The sequence below is a fragment of the Sceloporus undulatus genome, chromosome 6 (genome assembly GCF_019175285.1).
Source record: "Sceloporus undulatus isolate JIND9_A2432 ecotype Alabama chromosome 6, SceUnd_v1.1, whole genome shotgun sequence".
Classification (NCBI taxonomy): domain Eukaryota; kingdom Metazoa; phylum Chordata; class Lepidosauria; order Squamata; family Phrynosomatidae; genus Sceloporus; species Sceloporus undulatus.
Window position 1 is genome coordinate 162,399,228 of NC_056527.1, and position 19,340 is coordinate 162,418,567.

A 19,340-nucleotide genomic window follows, 5' to 3' on the forward strand; every position below is an offset into this window, starting at 1 on the left:
AAGACACTGTGGTCAATAGCAATAGCATTTCTGTAGCAATAGCTAATTCCTGAGCAGCATAGAATTGGCCTGTGCCAGAGATCTTCCCATGACCCATCAGCCTCCAGCAGGGTGACCAGATGGCCTAAAAGCAAAGGACAAAGCAGCGTAACATGAACAATATTCAAGAACAATATAGGACATCACAAAATGAAAGCTAAAAATGCAAATATAAATATAAATGCATACTTCGTAGTCATGCTCAAAATGAGGAACATTTTGGAATTCCTCCTGGACAGGAGGTTGAAATGTCCTGGAAAAAGAAGGTGCCTAGTCACCCTGGCCTCCAGGGTTGCTTTCTGCAAAGTGCTGCAAAGCAGAACTCAGAACCTCTCTGGACATGATGATGAGCATGGAACCTGTGCATCATTTGTGATGCTGGGTGCACAGAATGCATTGGGTTCCTTGCAGGAAAAGTCCACTCCCAAGCATGGGCCCCACCTCTTTCCTTGTTGCTGGTGTGTGTGAGAGTGTACAGATCAATGAAAAAGCACTTGTTGCTGTGCTGTGGCTATGATGACTGACAGCCCCACAGTCACACCCACCTCTCCCAAGATTATATAAAATGAACATCCCCCCCACACCCAACAGTTAAGACTTCCCAGCTCAGGCAACTTCTGTTTCCCACCATTTCCCCCTGAAGTAGCAGGCCAATGGTGAGGACTACCATGATGGCGAGGAACACCGACATGCGCTGGCGCCTGCCACTGGTTTGCCTCCTCTGGGAGGTGGCCATGATTGTCCTCTTTGGCATCTTTGTGCGCTTCAACCCTGAAGCTGATGCAGCTGGGTGGGAGAAGGAGAAGCATCGCATGAACATCACCAGCGATGTTGAGAATGACTTCTATTTCAGATACCCATGTAAGTAATAAAAAGATATTCTGCACTGGTCAAGTGGTTTGTTTGTTCACTGCATTTATAGTCCACTTGCTGTCCAAGCAACTGAAGGTGGTGTGTGTGTGTCTGTGTGTGTCTGTGTGTGTGTGTGTGTGTGTGTGTGTGTAGAGGCAAGCCAAGAGTAGGGAGGGTGTGGCCCTTCTCTGGATATGTTGTACTGCAACTATTAATCAATGGTGAGGGATGATGGGAGATATAATACCAGCAACAGTTATGCATGATGTGTAGCTTAGATCACTGTGGTAATAAACACCCAAGAGGAGCAAGAAAGGGAATAACTGGGAGTCGAGATCCAAAGCAGATGAGTTAGGGAGCTATGGAATGGTTTCACCCTGCAGATGAGTTTGTTCCCTGCACTTTGTTGTTGTGTGCCTTCAAGTTGTTTTTGACTTCTGGATACCCCAAGGTGAACCCATCATATGGTTTTCTTGATACGTTTCTGGGAGAAGAGGAGGCCAAATCTTGCTCTTTTCAGTAGGCTCAAGCAAAAGAAACTGCTGCATCCTCTTCTGACTTGCCTGTTCTTCCTCTTTAATAACTTTTGCCATTTGAAATCCACTTTGATGTTGCTTAGTCGCCTATGTGCCACCTTTAATCTGTTGATGAAATACTCCTACAGCACATATATCCATCTGCACTTAATGCCCTCTTTAGAAAGTATTACTTTGCTTATGCCAAAATGTGCTAAACTAGTCTTTGAGGGCCTGCTATTCACTCTGCTGAACTTGGCCCCAGGATGCCTTCCCCAAGCCCTTTCCCAGTAGCACCACTGATAATCTATGCTGTGGCCAGATTAGTGCCCTCACTAGTCTTCATGCTACAAGAGAGAAGGAAAAAATTTCTAAAGGGTTTAGCAACAAATGCATTGGACGGTACCTTGAGATCAACACTTTAAAAGCTCTTGTTGTAGAGTGGTTTAAGATTTTGGATATGGCAACCTACGTCATCTCACCTGGGACTAAAGTGGGAAAAGTAAGGCTGAAATATCTGTTTTGAAAGCTGGCAAAGACGAAACATGTTAAAGTTCTGGAAAGGTCAGTAACTATATATCAAGATGTAGTGAGATCTTGTAGCACCTTTGAGACTAACAGATGCATCTGAGGAAGTAGACTGAAGTCTGCTAAAGCTCATGCTGCCAATTTCTTTCTTTCAGCTAAACTGAAAGGTGCTGCAAGATCTCACTATGTACTGATTCTACAGACTTACATAGTGTTGTGTTGTGTGCCTTCAGATCCACACTGGACAAAAGGCAGCCTGAATGGTCACATAACATGCATAAGAGCATGAAGTCTAGCAAAGTGAAGGCTCACAATATCAAAGCACAGACTTTCAGATCAGCAGACATGATGCCATCATCTCACTTTTCCCCTTCAGAGTTTAGTGGCAATGTAATTCACACGGAAGAAAGAGTATAGATGGAATTTTGTTATTACTGTACTTCCTTCTGTTAATTGTTGTTACTATCAGCTAGTATTTTGTAAGTATTAGGGAACAAAAGTCATTGAAACGTTCCTTTTTTTGGACTGCAACTCCCACAGTCCTGCAGCAAGCATGGCCAAAGATATTGCTGCCTGGCAGATTGAGGGAACTGCAGTCCAAGAAAGTAACTTCTGCTGTGGAGTGACTAAAAATAAAAAAGATAGTCCCTACCTGAAGGTTCATAAAAGCAATGGGAAGAAAAGAAATCAGTTGAATCTTCACTGGGTCAGCAAATAGGGCCACTCAGGTCTGGCCCTTAGCATGATGTTCTTCTTGAATGGCACAACCGTTGCCCTGGATGTCCTCTCCTGGCGAGTAGCAGAGACTGTTCTCCTCGTTCTTCGGTGCAAGAGCAAGTAGTACTTCTGAGTTTTCTTTCTAACAGGGGTGTCTGCAGTCATACAGAATTTTCACCATCATAGCTAAGATTGCTTATACATTTGTATTCAGCTGTATCATATTCACATACCCTCCAGCAGTCCAGATTTGGCAGGAGGGATTATCCCAGTGAGATCCAGCATGGCATAGTGGTTTGAGCGTTGGACAAGGATTCTGCAGACCAGGGTTCGATTCTGGCTCATCCATGTAAACCCACTGGGTAACCTTGAACAAGTCACATTCTCTGAGCCTCAGAGGAAAGCAATGGCAAACCCCCTCTGGAGAAACCTGCCAGGAAAACCCCATAATAGGGTTGCTTTAGGGTCACCAGAAGTTGGAAACAACTTGGAGGCACACAGCAACCACAAAATCCCAATTAATCCTCTGCCCTTGCACTTTTTCAGCTGTTTTGAAAATATCCCAGTTTCTCTTTTCTCCTCTCTCTTTCCCTCTTTGTCCTCTGCTTACTGCAAACTGTCCCTGCGAACTGAATTCAAAGTGCAAAAAGAGTTTGCTTTGCACTCAGTTAACTCAACAGGGGAGAAAGAGGCAGATCTTGCCTTTCCTGGTAGGCTCAGGCAAAAGCAAACTGAGGCAGCCTTTCCTGCCTTGTGTGTTCTTCCTCATTCATAACTTTTGCCACCTTGACTGCACTCTGATGTTGGTTAACCACATGTGTCCTGGTTTTTGACATTTTGTAAGGTATGCATTCATATCTGATTTGACTTTTCCAAGAATATAATTCTGACACCTGAATCCCAGGGTTGAGGGAAATTAAAAGCTGTTGCCACCTGTTTCTTAGTGTTCCTAAAGTGGTGGCATGCTAAATTTTGAAATGCAATACACCACATACCCGCCATCCCCCCAAAAGGTCCAAAAATGGAGGCAGCTCTTCTTCCCCCCCCCTCTTCTTCTTCTTCTTAACATTTCATTTAGGATTTATTACACAATAGTACAAAAAGCTCCCAACTCCTCCCCCCTTCAGTTCATGTTTACACAGTAAATAGTCTATGCAAGCACAAAACGTTAGCTTTTAAGCTACAACCACCCACCATACTCTAACAATGTTGGGCATTTCACATTTTTCCAAGATCTAGAGAGCCAGTGTGGTTTGAGTATTGGACTATGACTCTGGAGACCTGGGTTCAAAACTCAGCTCAGCCATGTCAACCCACTGGGTGATCTTGGGCAAGTCACACTCTCTCAGCATCAGGGCTGGCAATGGCAACCCCCTTCTGAAGAAACTTGCCAAGAAAACCCAGGGATAGGTTTACCTTAAGATCGCCATAAGTCAGAAACGATTTGAAGGCACACAACAAGGAAAGGTATTTCAGCCTTTGTTGCACCAATCAAATCTGGCCTTCAAATCTGCATCACCACTATCAACAATTGCAAGAATTACTATAATAATGTTTCATTAAAAGTAGCATTTTGTTCCATCATTTGACATTATAACTTTATCTCAAAATGTAATTACTTTGGGGAAGAAATCTGCATATGTTCTAGGGTTGCAAACTCTCCAACATGTAATTGATATGGAAGGATTAATCTTTGGAGTTTAAATACTGTAAGATACCATCTCTGGGCAGATGGTTGCTGTTTTCTTTTGCAAATATTGATTTAGGCAGAGGTGAAGTCTGGCTGTCTAGACAGCTGTACTGAAGAGTACGACAGTTACTTTTGGGGACTAGAACTACCAGGTTCTCCCAGACAGCATGGCCTCTGATCATCCTGATTGGTGGATGCTGGGACTTGGAGTCCAAAAGGGAACTTTTTCAAGTTCAGATTGTTATTAGGAAAAGCTATCCCTTGTTCCACCCCAGCTTTTGTGTGGACTGCATTGCTGTTAAGCTGCAAGGGAAGTCTGTGGGGAAAGGATGATATCATCCTGCTGATCAAAGCATCGCTGGTGCTTTGACCCTGTAAGCCCTGGCTCCAGTATGCCACTGGCGCTTCCTGTTTTTGTCTGCTTTTCTACCATTCATTTTCCCCACATTTTGCCCATTGCACTACAAACTGTATCCTGATATAGCTACTTACAATTGCTCAAAGAGAAGAAAAGCCTCAGGCTCCTGAAATGTGTGTACTCAGCAGTGATCGAGGCATTGCTTAGCAATAATACCAACAACAGGTTGGTTGATATGAAAGTATGATATAGAATTGAGGTTTCAGAACTTAACGAAATCATAGACCTAGAAGAGACCACAAGGGCCACCCAGTCCATCCTTGCCATGCTACATAATAATGGGTTGGGCACATTTGTCTAGTACAGAGCTTGGAAAACGTACCATTCTGGACTGCAACTTCCAGAATGCCTTAGTCAACATGGAACTCTGGCTGTGAAACTTGAGGTTGTAGTTCCCAATGTAACTCTTTTGAGTTCTGATCCACAGACAAGCTGAACAAACAGTTTGAACAAATCAAGCCACCGTGCATTAAATCTCATCATTAGCCATTGAACCATCCAGGGTTATCCATTGTGATTGGCTCTGGCTGGTCAAGGTCCAGCACAAAGGGGTTATTCTCAGTCCTCCAAATGAGGACTCATTCACTGGGGATACTCATGGCTCAACATGGGGTTTCCTGCCCAGGAAGGATGTGCCTTACCACAAAGGTAAGGGCTTCTCTAACTATGGGTATACTTGGGGGTATAGCAAGGAAACATTACTTTTTGGAATAGAGGCCAGGGACAGATGGGCCAAAAGCGGCATGCTGCTGCCAATATTAGGGTTCTGGAGCACGCAGCATCCACATGCCCTGGAACCCTAAGACATTCAGGGGCCGTCGTATCTATGACCTCCCGTCCACATGGGGGCTGCATTCTTGACGTAAGCGATGCACAGCACATAGACATCGCTGCATGTCACTTATGTCACATGTGCACCAATGGTGCACTCATGACATGCACTCAGCATCCCAAGAAGAACCTGGTTGTTCCAAGTTCTTTTTGGGGCAAAGGGACGCCGCACAATTTGGCTTCTGTGGTGTCCCTCCGCAGCCCGGCCTGAATGGGGAGGAACTGTATGTATCAGGCCTAAGTTTCAGATATTTCTTGTTGTAGACTGGATCTAATTCATCAGTTGCAATCCAATCTTCAAAACCTCACGCTACAAACTTCTTTCCCTCAGTTAGTTCTCTGAAGTATTACAAGATCCCTTTGCATGTTGATCCAGATACTGCATCATGGGGGGGGGGGGGGGTTTGCTTTCCCCAGCTTTGCTGGAGAGGAGCTTCATATAAACTTCATGACCACTCTGTGTGATGGAAGATGGCATCCCCTTGCTGGTAGGTATTACAGATTCACAGTTGGTGTGGGGCATCATGTCTTTTGCCTTGGGCATGAAAATGTCTTGTTTTGAACCCAGAGACAAGATAAATCTGGTTTCTTTTCAAGCCCTCTTACCTATTTTGCTATATAGCCAAGAATTGGCCTAACCTAGGGGCTGGCAGACTGGAGCACAAAGTAGAAATGGTGCCTCTGCACTCTTCCCCTTTCCATCACCACCCCAGGAGATCCTGCATTTTTTTTCTCTCTTGAGTGTGATGCCCAGATTCCAGTGAATGAGCATTTATATGCACACCTTTCTGTAGCTTGTGTTGATTGGACTGATGGGTTGCCCCTCATCCCTGCTAAGCCAACCACTGATGGTTCCCGTTGCACTAGAAAGCCAATTCCCTGTCTTGCCCTTTCTCAATATGCACCTTCCCTGTCATAGAAAGAGGACAAGGGGAAGGCAGTGATGGTGGTTGCAACCATTATAATAGCCCTCACGTCCTCCAGAGAGAAAAGCTGGCGCACAAGGGCTATGACAGACACTGGTGCCTTTATCTTCTTCTATGACAGGTGAGACAGTCACCGTTTGGTGGCCCAGATCTGCTGGTAGCCCAGGAACCATGTCCCTACTCTTCAGATCAGCCTAGCCTTTGAAATGTACCTACAGAGGAGCTAAAATGAACAAATCTTGCCAGCACTTTTTGGGGTGCTCTCATGCTATCCTCATAACAATTCTGTTCAGCAAAGGATGGTAACTTGTACCAGGGTGAAAATAAGATTCATGGTAGAACGGAAAGATCTTATCTTTTGCCTCCGGCCTGAAGCAACCACCAGTTATGTGGGTTAATTCAAGCAAATAGGGTTATTATTCTCTTAAAAAGGGTGCTTTGAGGTCTCAAATACTTGGCACTCCTGTACAGTCGTGTGGGTGTGGTAGCACAGAATACTGGTTTCACCAAATTGGTGACATTGCAGTTGTTCATTTGCAAATGCAGGTAAGAAGGAAGCAAAAGAATTATGTACACAGACCAAAGAAAGATGTAGAGAAGTGCAAACAAATGACAGGTGCCTTCTAGACTCTTTTCTCTCAGCAATCATTTTATACAAGCATTGATGCCTCTTTGCTTCTAGCATAACAGAAGTGTCATGGACATGATCTGAAGTGTCTAAAAAGAGGAGATCCAGCCTTGCACTGTTTGACTTCATTTTAACTGGGTATTTTGCCATATTGTGCTAACTGTGCCTTGCCACTGTGGGAATGAAGGGAGGACAAACAGTGCTTTTCTGTTACCCAGCCTCCCCCAAGACTTCCCAGTCATGCAGGACTTTTACAGCCCCACTGACGCTTTGTTATGAGTCCCAGATCATTGCTGCGCTTGGGAAAAACACACATTCTCTAAACAAATTGCCTCACTTCATTAAACACGAATTTGAAATGAGAATCAGTTGGTTCCATCAGTCCCTGGAAAGCTTTGCTGCTGACTCTCATGGTAATAGTTACACAACTCCTGGATTAAGCCAGACACTGTTTAATCATTAAATGCCTTCAGATGATGGCAATGGCATTTCAGCATCATTCTACCTCTTTCTCCTTTATAGTTTACTGTAAGCAGCAAGTTGATTTAGAGACAAATGTGTTGTACCCTCCAACTGTCCGGATTTGGCAGGGGACATCCTGATTAAACCTGTCATCCCAATTTTTCAGCTGCTTTTAAAATGTCCTGGAATGGTTCTCACTTTCCTCCTTTGTCCTCAGTTTATTTCCATTGCTGCAGATTGAGTTCAAAGTGTCAAAGTAGTTTGCATTCAGTTGATTTAGGGGGGCATTTGCACTGCAGAAATAATCCAGTTTGACACCACTCTAACTGCCATGGGTCAGTGCTATGGAATTCTTGGAATTGTAGTTTGTTCCCCAAATTCCATAGTATTGAGCCATGGCAGTTAAAGTGGTGTCAAACCGGATATTTCTGCAGTCTAATGGGAGAGGAGAGAGAAGGGTGCAGAAACTTCTCCTAGCTAGTCTGTTCTTCCTAATGCCACCTTGACCACACTCTTTTGCATTCTTTGGCCACATTTGTCCCAGTTTTCATCTGTGAAATGTTGGAAGGTATAACATAGTGTTTTAAGGGTAGAGAAATGTTCTGTATGCCTGACTTGATTTTAGATATTCAGTGTCCATAGTCTTTTGGGGAGAAATTGGAAAAGTTATGTGGCCATGCTAACTGTGTGATTCTGGAAGTTGTCGTTCCAAAGAATAGATTTCCCCAACTCTGCTTTTTAGTTAAGATTCAGAATTTAATTGCCGTTATCCACCAGGTGAATGATTTTTTTTACAGCCATACAAACCTAAAAAACAAAAATTATCATCTTGGTGACCCCTCACAGTCACTTCCTAAGAGGCTTATATGGCACCTTTGTTGTGATTTTTTTATTAGCTGCATTTGCATTGCACCTTTCCTCCAGAGAAGAGGGTATGCATGGCTCTCTTCTCCATCATGTTATCCTCACAACAATCCTGTGAGGTTGTTTTCAAAGAAATAGCCATGTTACTCTGTCACAATTTTAAAAAGAAACAAGGTGATGGTGGTGGGGAGAAAAATCTAGCAGTATCTAGATCTGTTTTAGCCTGAGCTTTCATGAATAGCAATCTACTTCACATATCCTGATACAGCATCCTCTATAGTTCTGCTAGATGCTTCCCTGCAACACATACTTTCTCCCATTTTTATCTTGTGGGGCAGATGAGGTTCATATGAATGGCTCAAGAGCACCCAGCCATTTTCACAGCCAGAGTCAGCATTTGGGCATGGATTTTGCAAATCCCAGTCCAGTACTTTAACCATGGTGGCACTAAATATCAAGCTAAAATAAATCCCAAGCTTTATAGTCTTCTGGTTTTAAAATATATTTTTAGAACTGTACATGCCATTTGTCCTGGTTCTTTTAATGTGTTTTAGCTTGGCTTAGTCAGAGCAGACCTATTGAAATCAGTAAGACTTAGGCTGCATCCATGCTACAGAAATAATGCAGTTTAATGCCACTTTAATTGCCATTTCATGCTATGGAATTCTAGGATTTGTAGTTTTGTGAGAGATTTAGCCTTCTCTGTCAGAGACCTCTGGTTCCCCACCAAACTACAAATCCCAGGTTCAATACCATGGAACCATGGCAGTTAAAGTGATGTTTGCTGTTGTTGTTGTGTACCTTCAAGTCATTTCCTCCTTATGTCAGTCCTAAGGCAAACCTATTATAGGGGTTTCATGGCAAGTTTCTTCAGAAGAGGTTTGCCATTGCCTTCTTCGATTTGCTAAAGCAGGTTAATATCTTGGCATGCAATAGTATAAGATGAAGATGGGCAGGATGAGCATAGATGTGTGAACCAATCTGAATGGAACTCTTTTCTTTATACAGCTTTCCAGGATGTTCATGTGATGATCTTTGTGGGCTTTGGCTTCCTGATGACGTTCCTCCAGCGCTACGGCTTTGGAGCTGTTGGGTTCAACTTCCTCCTTGCTGCCTTTGGGATTCAGTGGGCACTCCTCATGCAGGGCTGGTTCCACACCTTTGAGCATGGGAAGATACTTATTGGAGTAGAAAGGTAAGATGACATGATTGGGAACTTTTAAAAAGCTGAAAAGTTGAAACTGCTGAAAAGAGATTGAGACATTAAAATGCCTGTTTGGAGGTGACACAAAATATATGATCTTTTATGGTACTAGAATCTATATGCAAGTTTTGGCATTTCGTTTCAAAGAGGCAAAATGAAAGTCAAGAATATTACAAAGGTGGCATTGAAACTTGGAGTAACTGGCCAAGAACAATATGATAACAGTTCCTCTTGGGATTGTGTTTCATTCATGGCAGTGTACATACATGCTGTTACATGAGCGAGTGCTTGCCCTGTCCAAAGTATGTGAATATGCAAAGGGATCTTGTAGCACATTTGAGACTGAGAGAAAGACAATGTAGCATAAGCTTTCATTGGTTTACTTCCTCAGATGAATTCAGTTTATGATGTTCATTATCAAGTTTTAGACGAGTGGCTTGTCAGGAAGATATCTGGACTATCTTTCTAATTGCAGGAAGGGTACATATGCACAGTGCTTTCCAAAGTAGTTCACTTCTGAAAGAACGATCTTAGCTGATCTCGCTAAGCTACTCCTGCGTGTAATGTTTGTTTTTGCTTTTTAAATAGCATTTATTAATCTTACAATTACTGTTAAAATTCCAAACGCAATATAAAGATGAACTGTAAAAACAAACAAGAAGAAACACACCATTATGATTGCAAAAAACAAAACAAAACTGTTTTCAGGTTGATCGTAATGGTGCAAATTTCTCCTTGCACTTTTGTCCACAAATCTTTGGACAGTCCCACCACATGTGCAGATAAGTACCAATATCTCCACATTTTCACCAAGAAGACACAGTTTGGGTTTTAATTTATGGACTACAAAGCCAATAGAAAGTTCCAGATAGAGTCCTTACCATCTTGGACATTTTCCCACAAAATATATAAAACACAGTTCAACTCAGTGTATATCTACCCTGCAGTAAGTACCAGCACTGTAATGCTGCTTGTAATGCATAGCTTAGTTACATTCAAGATATTTAAGTAAGGGGTATTTTATCTCTCATTATGTTCCTTGTGGGATATTATTATTTCCAATCATGAAGCAGAGATTAGAGTGACGAAGCTATAAGACCAAGTGCAGAACTGTACATAAAGTGTTCCACATATCCTCCAACATTTCACAAGTGAAAACCGGGGCATATATGGTCAAGCATCATTGGAGTGGGAAGGGCAAGATTTATCCCCTTCTCTCCTCTCCATCACTAGTAGAGTGAGTGCAAATTTCTTTTGCACTTTGAACTGAGCCTTCACTGGTGGAAGTAAACTGAGGACGAATAGGGAAGGTGAGAGGAGGAGAAAGAAGCCAGGACATTTTAAAAGCAATTGAACAAGTGGGGTGACAAAGGTTGATTTGGGACTGTCCCTGCCAAATCAGGACAGCTGGAGAGCATATGATTTTGGCCTTGCTTTGACTTCTCCTCTTTCTCTTTCTTTCAGCCTGATTAATGCTGATTTCTGTGTGGCTTCTGTTTGCATTGCCTTTGGTGCCGTCTTGGGCAAAATCAGCCCTGTGCAGCTGCTCATCATGACATTGTTTCAAGTGACCCTTTTCGCTGTGAATGAATACATCCTGCTGGATCTTCTTCATGTAAGGCTGTTTAACTTGGTCACAAAAATCTTCTGTGTTTTGTCCTTTCTGTAGTAATCAATTGAGCCCCCCATTTGTTTGTTTGTTTTTTAAATGCTTTAATATCCCTCTTCTCCCTGGGGTGATGTTGGGGACTCAGAACACTAACCTATCCCCTTTGCACCCTCCCCAACACTATATTGTAAGTGAGGCTAAGAGGTGGTGATGCATCTGCCCTTCCCAAACCTAAGGCAGTTTGGATCATAGTTCTCATGATCCCCAACTGGCATGACTATTGTAATTCAAAACATCTGATGGGCACCAAGTTGGAAGTGTTTGCTTAAAGGCATACATAAGAACATAAAGAAGAGCTGCCATGGGTCTGACCAAAGGCTTATCCATGTCAGCATTCTGTTCCCGCTAAGACTAAACAGATGCCCATAGACAGAGTATGAATGCAATTGCATCCTCCTGCTCATATCTTCCATCAAGTGATTTAAAGAGGCATACCATTTATTGTTGACATTGTTGGGGTCCAATTTGTTTCTGATTTATGGTGACCCTAAGGTGACCCTCTCATTGAATTTTCATGGCAAAATTTGTTCAGAGTGGGTTTGCCATTGCTTTCCTCTGAGGCTGAAAGAGCCTCAGAGGAAGATTTGCCCAAGGTCACCAAGCGGTTTTCCATGACCTAGCGGGCATCTAAACCCTAGTCTCCAGAGTCCTAGGCCAATAGTCAAACCACTACACCACATTCTCTCCAATAATGGAAGTTATATAGAGACATCAAGACTAGTAGCCATTAGTAGCCTTATACAGTTGGTCCTCTGAATGCATGGATTCCTTATCCATGGATTTAACCATGCATGGTTTGAAAATATTTAAAAATATATACACATTCCAGAAAGCAAACCTTATTTTTGCCATTTTATATAGGGAACACCATTTTACTATGCCATTGTATTTACTAGAATTTGAGCATTCGTGGATTTTGGTATCCTGGAATCAAACCCCAGTGGATACCAAGGGCCCACTATACTCCATGCATTTGTCTAATCCAGTGATTCCTATATTTTAGTCCTCCAGATGTTTTGGACTTCAGCTCCCAGAATTCCTGATTGCTGGCCAAACTGGATAGGGCAAGTTTGGGAATCACTGATCTAGAAGGAAGGGGAAGATTCCACATCTAACCACCCACTGAGTTAATTGAATGCACTTTGAACTCAGTTTGCAGTAGTTCAAGTAAGCTGGGGACAAAGGAGGGGGAGAGACAGGAACTGGGACATTTTAATTGAAGACAGAAAAGTGGAAGGACAGAGGAGTAATTGGGACTGATCTTGTCAAATCAGGGCAGTGGTAAGGTTTGCATCTGAAGCACTCAAGTTAAGGCTGTCACTGCTAATATTTGCAGATGGTACTTAGTCATGAAATTCCTTTCTGGATGATAGTGGAAAAGAATCAGAATAAGTTGAGAGGAAAGTCCCTTGTCCAGAACCAATTTATCTTCCAGGGTTAATGCTGGCCTTTGCAGAATGTGGTTGTGCAAGCAGGGGTGCACTTTGGCCAAGTATACACAAAGTATATGGATAAAGATCCAGAGAAGAAGAGAATCTCCATACTGTCAGAGAGGCCCAATCTGATAAGGAAATGAGGTAGGAATGTGCTCAGGGGCTTAAATAGAATAGACAAACTTAAAATAGGTTTTGTCAGGGTGTGAGATCTAACATTAGCTTTTGAGACCATCCATTTTGTAAGTAAGCACGTCCTCAGCATATGGAATTATAATTTATGAACTCTAGCCAGCATGTCACATTAAAACATATTTTTTATAAAGGAACAGGACGTGCCAGAAGATGCCAGAACCAGCGACCTGAGACCTTTTCTATAGAAAGCTTATGCTTTGCCACAGAGCTATGGCCCCTGCTCATACTTTGCTTGTGAAAGTCCAGAGAAAAGTGGGAGGCCATTGTTTCTTTGGGGAAAGAAGGATGCTAGATGTATGCAATCAAGATTGGCCAACTTCAGTGTCTCCAGAGCCATTGCTCCTTGTGGGTTGTACTGCTGGCAACATACCTGTCATTGATAGCAACTGGAAATAAGTACAACATATCTCACAAATAGTTCGTTTTCATAGAGAACAGCATTATCTGTGCTGGAAACAGTGTTTTCTGCACATAAAATTTTTCTTTGAGGAAATATTACATTTTCCCACGAAAATGCTGTTTCATTTGTAGAAAATACTGTTTTCTGTGCAAAGAAACCGCATCCAAATTTAGTGCAGAATAAATCTTCAGTTGCCAATAGACTTTGAAAACGGCGCAGTTTTCAAAAACTGTCTTACAATGGGAAGAAAATTGCTAAAATTACTTGTTGATTCTCTCAAGAAGAAACCTAGTGAAGAATTATATCCCTGAATGGAGAGAGAACCTTTTTGATTGGTTTTCCCCCCCCCCCTTTCTTTTTCCATTGCTGCAGGTTAGAGATGCTGGTGGATCCATGACCATCCACACATTTGGTGCATACTTTGGGCTAACGGTAACCACCATTTTGTATCGACCCAATCTGGAACAGACCAAAGAGAAGCAGAGTTCTAACTACCACTCAGACCTCTTCTCTATGATTGGTGAGCCTTCACTTCTGAAATTGTTTCCCCCAACAGGTTCCTTTAGCTTCTGCGTTGCTGGCCAGGCCAAGGAAAAAGAGGATTAAATTGCCAATGTGAAGCATGTCTCTTTTCTCCTGTTGAAGCAATAGATAGACACCTGTTGCATTACCTCTACCAGTTAAAAGCTGAAAGACCTACAGTATATGGCTTAGGTCCAGACTGTCTTTCAGCCATATAGGTCTTTATGGGTCATCGCCAAAAGAACGTGACCCATAAAGTGAAGAACTTATCTTTTGGTGCAGCAAAATCAGATTTCACCTTCTTTTCTAGGCACCTTGTTTCTATGGATGTACTGGCCTAGCTTTAACTCAGCCTTGTCCAACCATGGGGACGCCCAGCACCGAGCTGCCATCAACACTTATTGCTCCCTAGCAGCCTGTGTCCTCACCACAGTGGCCTTCTCCAGTATGTTACAAAAGAAGGGCAAGTTGAATATGGTGAGCAAAGGCTGGTGATCTATCATGGGGCTCATGCCATGTGTATGTATCTCTCTATGCAGTATGCACCGGGTAGTTTCATGGGACTGTAGCAGACATTGGAAGGTGTAGATAAATACTTATGTATGGCAAGGATATATTTTGAAGGGAGTGAGAGCAGGGTTGGCCCTACCACTAAAGAGAATGAGGCAACCTTCTTAAGTGTCAAATGCAGGAGGATAGCAGAGGCAGTGGCATCTCCTTCCAATGAACCTCATGGACATCTCCTTCCAATGGAAGGCATAGTACCATGCAACCCATTCAGAGCTCCTCATCTAGTCTGTTGTCCTCAAGTGTGATGAAAGATACTATCCCATTGACAGTCCAAAGTAAGATTCAAACTGCTGGTCCAATAAGCTGTACATGGAATGGAAGCGGCACCATACCATTCTGTTTTTTGCTTCAGGCAGCAAAATGTGTCTTTGGTCCTGAGGGGCAGAGAAACACACAAATTTTAGAAATTCATTTTTCTAGAGTTGCCGAGTATACTGGTTCTTTAACAATTGTCCAATGACCTCCAGTAATCCATGGTGCTTCTGTTGCAGTGGAACAGAAACATAAGGAGTTCAATAATACCAGCACTTTTCTTGTTCACAAAAGGAACAATGGCATCATTTGTTGGAGCAGCGTTTGCTCATACTGCATAAGCTTTGGGGGCTGAAGGACATTTCTGGCACATGCTGACTTTGTTTGGTAGTTTAGGCTCAGAGAGCGATTGGCTGCAGTTCAACTGAGTGTCCTACTTCAGACAGTGTGACAATACAGTATAGCTACAAATTAGCAAGAGTCGGTACTGGACGGAAAGTTTCAGGACATTTCCAAGGTCCAAACACAAGGTCCGTACCACTACCAGCAAGACCTGACAGCAATGCGCAGGCAAAACAAGGGTCTCTATTGTCTAGCTAGGTATTCAGAAGAATCATGAGACTGGGAACAATACAACCAAAAACATTGTTCCAGGACTCTGTTCTTAGAAATGAAAGTTTTAGCCCTTCGCCTTCAGAATGCCACTAAGAGCAATGCTAAAAGGCCATCCATCTTGATTGTGGATTTACTTCTGAGAAGTGTCTTACTCACAATTACTGTATATACTCATGCACAAATCTAGAAATGTTAGTCAAAAAAATCGACCCAAAAAACCTGGGTCGTCTTATCCATGCGTCAATGTAAGTACAGTGGTACCTCGGGTTACGAAATTAATTCGTTCCGCGGCTAATTTCGTAACCCGAAAAACCTTCGTAACCTGAATTGCCATAGGCGCTAATGGAAAAATAGCTCTCTGCTGCCCTCCGGTGGCGGAAAATAGCGCCGAGGTTTTTTCGTAACCCGAAAAAACCTTCGTAAGCCGAAACAATAAATCCCTATGGGATTTTTTCGTATCCCGAAAAATTCGTAAGCTGGGTAATTCGTATCCCGGGGTACCACTGTACTGTACTTTTATATATGTGAAAAAAGGAGCCATCCCCTTTCTCTGAATAGAGGGCAAGAGTTTAGTCCATCCTGGGAGCATCAATAGCATGCCCCTAACTTTACCTTCAACTTATCCATGGGTCATATAAAAATCCATAATTTTGGTCCCAAAAATCTAACCTCGATTTATACATGAGGTCGACTTATAGTTGAATATATACTGTATGATAATCCCTTACTTATGAAAAGACCTCATTTATCAAGTGAGCACTCATTTAGTTGTAGCTTATTTATAGTTCAGGTGGTGAAAGTAATGCTTAAGGTTATTCAGAGCTGAAAGGACTGTGATGTTTGCACAGGTCCACATCCAGAATGCCACTCTGGCCGGCGGTGTAGCTGTGGGAACCTCTGCGGAGATGATGCTGACTCCATATGGCTCCCTCATTGTTGGCTTCATCTGCGGCATTGTGGCCACTGCAGGATTTGTTTACCTTATGGTAAGGCAACATGCAGCCTTTCTAAAGCCTCTACCTAATTTTTACAGATCCCAGAATCCCACTCACTCCTGCAAATTGGAGGAGTGTTTAAACTATGGGGAACCATGCTCCAGGAAGCATGATTCTTCTTTAGATTAAGGGGCTGTACAGACAGCCCTGAAGGCAGAACAGGCAACACATGTACTTTAATTGATGCTACAGGACTTTTTGAAAATGCTTCACACTGGGCTTTTGAACCGAGCCCATCATTCACAAGGTTGCTTTTGATAAACTGCTCCTGACAGCTCTGGAATATCTCCCAGGATCCTCCACAATGGACCTCTGTTATGTGGCAGATGCTCAGAGATTCCTTGGCAAGATGAGCCCAAGTAGAAAGTGTCCTCTGGAAGTGTGGGTTTTCAAAAGCCACAGCTTTTAAATTAAGATGGAAATTACTTTTCTTGTTCTAGACTTCCTATAATCCCCTGGAATAGGGAATCTCTTTCAATCTGAGGATTTAATTCAGTTTCAGAGAAGTTCTCAGAAAGGGAGCATCTCAGGGATAGGTGAAGCCAAAGTCAACAAGGTGGGACCAACAGCATAGTTTAGCCTAAAGCCCTACAAGTACTTAAGATTTAAGGGAGCTATTTCATCATTTTGAATGGGAATCAATCTGTTCCAAATCTGGGATCCTATCAAATGATGGTTTCATGGGGAAGAGGATGTCTTTATCAGGGGAAGTCCAGAGAGTCTGACTGGAGCCTATGGGGAGAGTGGAATGTTTCAGATCTCACTTGTAAAATCTACTAACTGCCCCTTGTTCTTCCTTTATTCCTGCCAGCCTTTCTTAGAGTCCAAGTTGCGCATTCAGGATACATGTGGCATCCACAACCTACATGGAATGCCAGGAGTAATTGGAGGCATTGTGGGGGCTGTCACAGCTGCCGCTGCAACAGAAGGAGTCTATGGAAAAGAAGGGTGAGGTGATCTGGAATCTATATCTGAAGGCCTGGATTATTCTGGAGAAAGAGGAATGATGGAGATAGAATAGTGAACCTCCTTGTCTACAAATGGACTGTGATGGGGTTAAGCTATAGTTTTTAAAAATGGGCTATCTATTAAAAGGGTGGATGTCTTTTATGTAAATTTAAGGGTATTACAGTGGGACCTTGTTATCTGCTGGGGTTTGGTTCCAGGACCCCCTGTGGATAACAAAATCCATGGATGCTCAAGTCCCATTAAATATAATGGCAGAGCAAAATGGTGTACCTTATATAAAATGGAAAAATCAAGGTTTGCTATTTGGAATTTATCCTTTTTTGGAATATTTTCAAACCATGGATGCTTGAATCCATGGATAAAAAAAATGCATGGATAAGGAGGGCCAACTGTGTATGTCAACCAGTAGGTACTATTAGAGGTGCAAGCATGGCGTAGTGATTGCAGCATTGGACTATGACTCTGGAGACCAGAGTTCGAATCCCAGCTTGGTCATGAAAATTGCTGGGTGATCTTGGGCAAGTCACACTCTCTCAGGTTCAGAGGACAGCAATGGCAAACCCGCTCTGAAAAAACTTGCCAAGAAAAGCCTACAAAAACTCATGCTGCCAACTTCTTTCTTTAGTCAGTCTCAAAAGTGCTGCAAGAACTTTCTACATACAGATTTCCAAAACCTGGAAAGGACTTTGCTTATACTTTTACACTGTGCAATACAAGACAGACTCACTTTCTCTCCTTCCCTTTTGCTTCCCTTCTGCTCCAGGCTCATCCATGCTTTTGACTTCACAGGAGACCACATGAAGAGGACTCCCAATATCCAAGGCGGGTTCCAGGCAGCTGGCATTGCTGTGTCCTTGGGCATGGCCTTGGCAGGAGGGGCCATTGTAGGTGAGTGAAGAACTGTGGTTCAATTGCAGATCAGCTGCTAGAGCATGTCCAAAGGAGGACAACTAAAATAGTGAAAGGTCTGGGAACCATGCCCTGTTGGAAGAGGCTTAGGGAACTGGGTACGTTTAACCTGGGGAAGAGAAGGTTACGATGAGACATGATGGCCCTGTTTAAAACTTTGAAAGGATGTCATATTGAAGATGGAGCAAGCTTGTTTTATGTAGCTCCAGATAAGAGGACCAGGAGCAATGGATTCAAACTACAGGAAAAGATATTCCACCTCAACATTAAGAAAAACCTCCTGACAGTAAGAACTATTTGACAGTGGAATATGCTGCCTTGGAGTGTGATGGAGTCTCCTTCTTTGGAGGTCTTTAAACAGAGGCTGGATGGCCATCTGTTGGAGGTATTTTGACTGTGTATTCCTGCATGGCAGAATGAGGATGAACTCAATGGACCTTGAGGTCTCTTCCAGCTCTATCATTCTACTGTATCATTCTATGACTTTCATACATGTAGGTCATCAGTTCAATAAATTGGCTAAATACTGTATATAAAAATGTAAATAACAAATGGATATATTGTCAGGGATGATGGGAGTTGTAGCTCTTCACCTCTGGCTCGAACTCACCACCTGGTTGTGCACCGCGCTGACCAGTTTTGGCCAGTGGTTATAGCTTAGCAGAGTTACAGAGAATAGGCTGAACACCCCGACAAACTCTCCAAGCCTTCTCACTCTTGCTTCCACAGAAGTCTTCACCCTTCTTCAGGATCCAGCTGGTTCTTGTAGCTTCACCCAAGACACCAGACAACTCAGTAGTCTTAAATAAAAGATCTACTTTATTCTACTACTGTATATACAGCTCCAAACTATCCAACACAACAATACACTACTCCTCTCTCCTACTACTACAACCCACAAAACACATTGGGATGCATAGTCATTATTATAGTCAATGCATGGTACCACCCACTGTTGTCTGTTTCCACCCAGTAGGCGTGTACACCATCCTCATTGGTTCTTTTGGTTCATCCTACAATTAGTGATTTCATCATCTCAGCCTTGACCACTTCACAATTGTCAGGTGTGTCCAATTATCCACTTTACATTTCTTGTCCTTGGCATTCAGGACTTGTTAATTGTATTACCATTTACAC

General features: G+C 42.8%; 2 protein-coding genes across 2 annotated transcripts in view; one reads left to right on the forward strand and one right to left on the reverse strand.

Annotated features, from left to right (window-relative positions):
• The window catches only part of TICRR (TOPBP1 interacting checkpoint and replication regulator), a 38,184-nt gene extending 35,156 nt beyond the window's left edge, over positions 1–3,028 (reverse strand). Inside the window, exon 1 of the mRNA XM_042472380.1 lies at positions 2,587–3,028. The gene's annotated coding sequence lies outside the window, so the exon portion shown is untranslated. The remainder of the gene's footprint in view (positions 1–2,586) is intronic.
• RHCG (Rh family C glycoprotein) overlaps positions 609–19,340 on the forward strand; it is a 26,960-nt gene continuing 8,228 nt past the window's right edge. The window contains exons 1-8 of the mRNA XM_042472386.1: positions 609–900; positions 9,479–9,665; positions 11,139–11,289; positions 13,744–13,891; positions 14,204–14,370; positions 16,179–16,316; positions 17,137–17,273; positions 18,058–18,182. Coding sequence (XP_042328320.1) covers positions 693–900; positions 9,479–9,665; positions 11,139–11,289; positions 13,744–13,891; positions 14,204–14,370; positions 16,179–16,316; positions 17,137–17,273; positions 18,058–18,182 — 1,261 coding nt within the window. The 5' untranslated portion in view covers positions 609–692. The remainder of the gene's footprint in view (positions 901–9,478; positions 9,666–11,138; positions 11,290–13,743; positions 13,892–14,203; positions 14,371–16,178; positions 16,317–17,136; positions 17,274–18,057; positions 18,183–19,340) is intronic.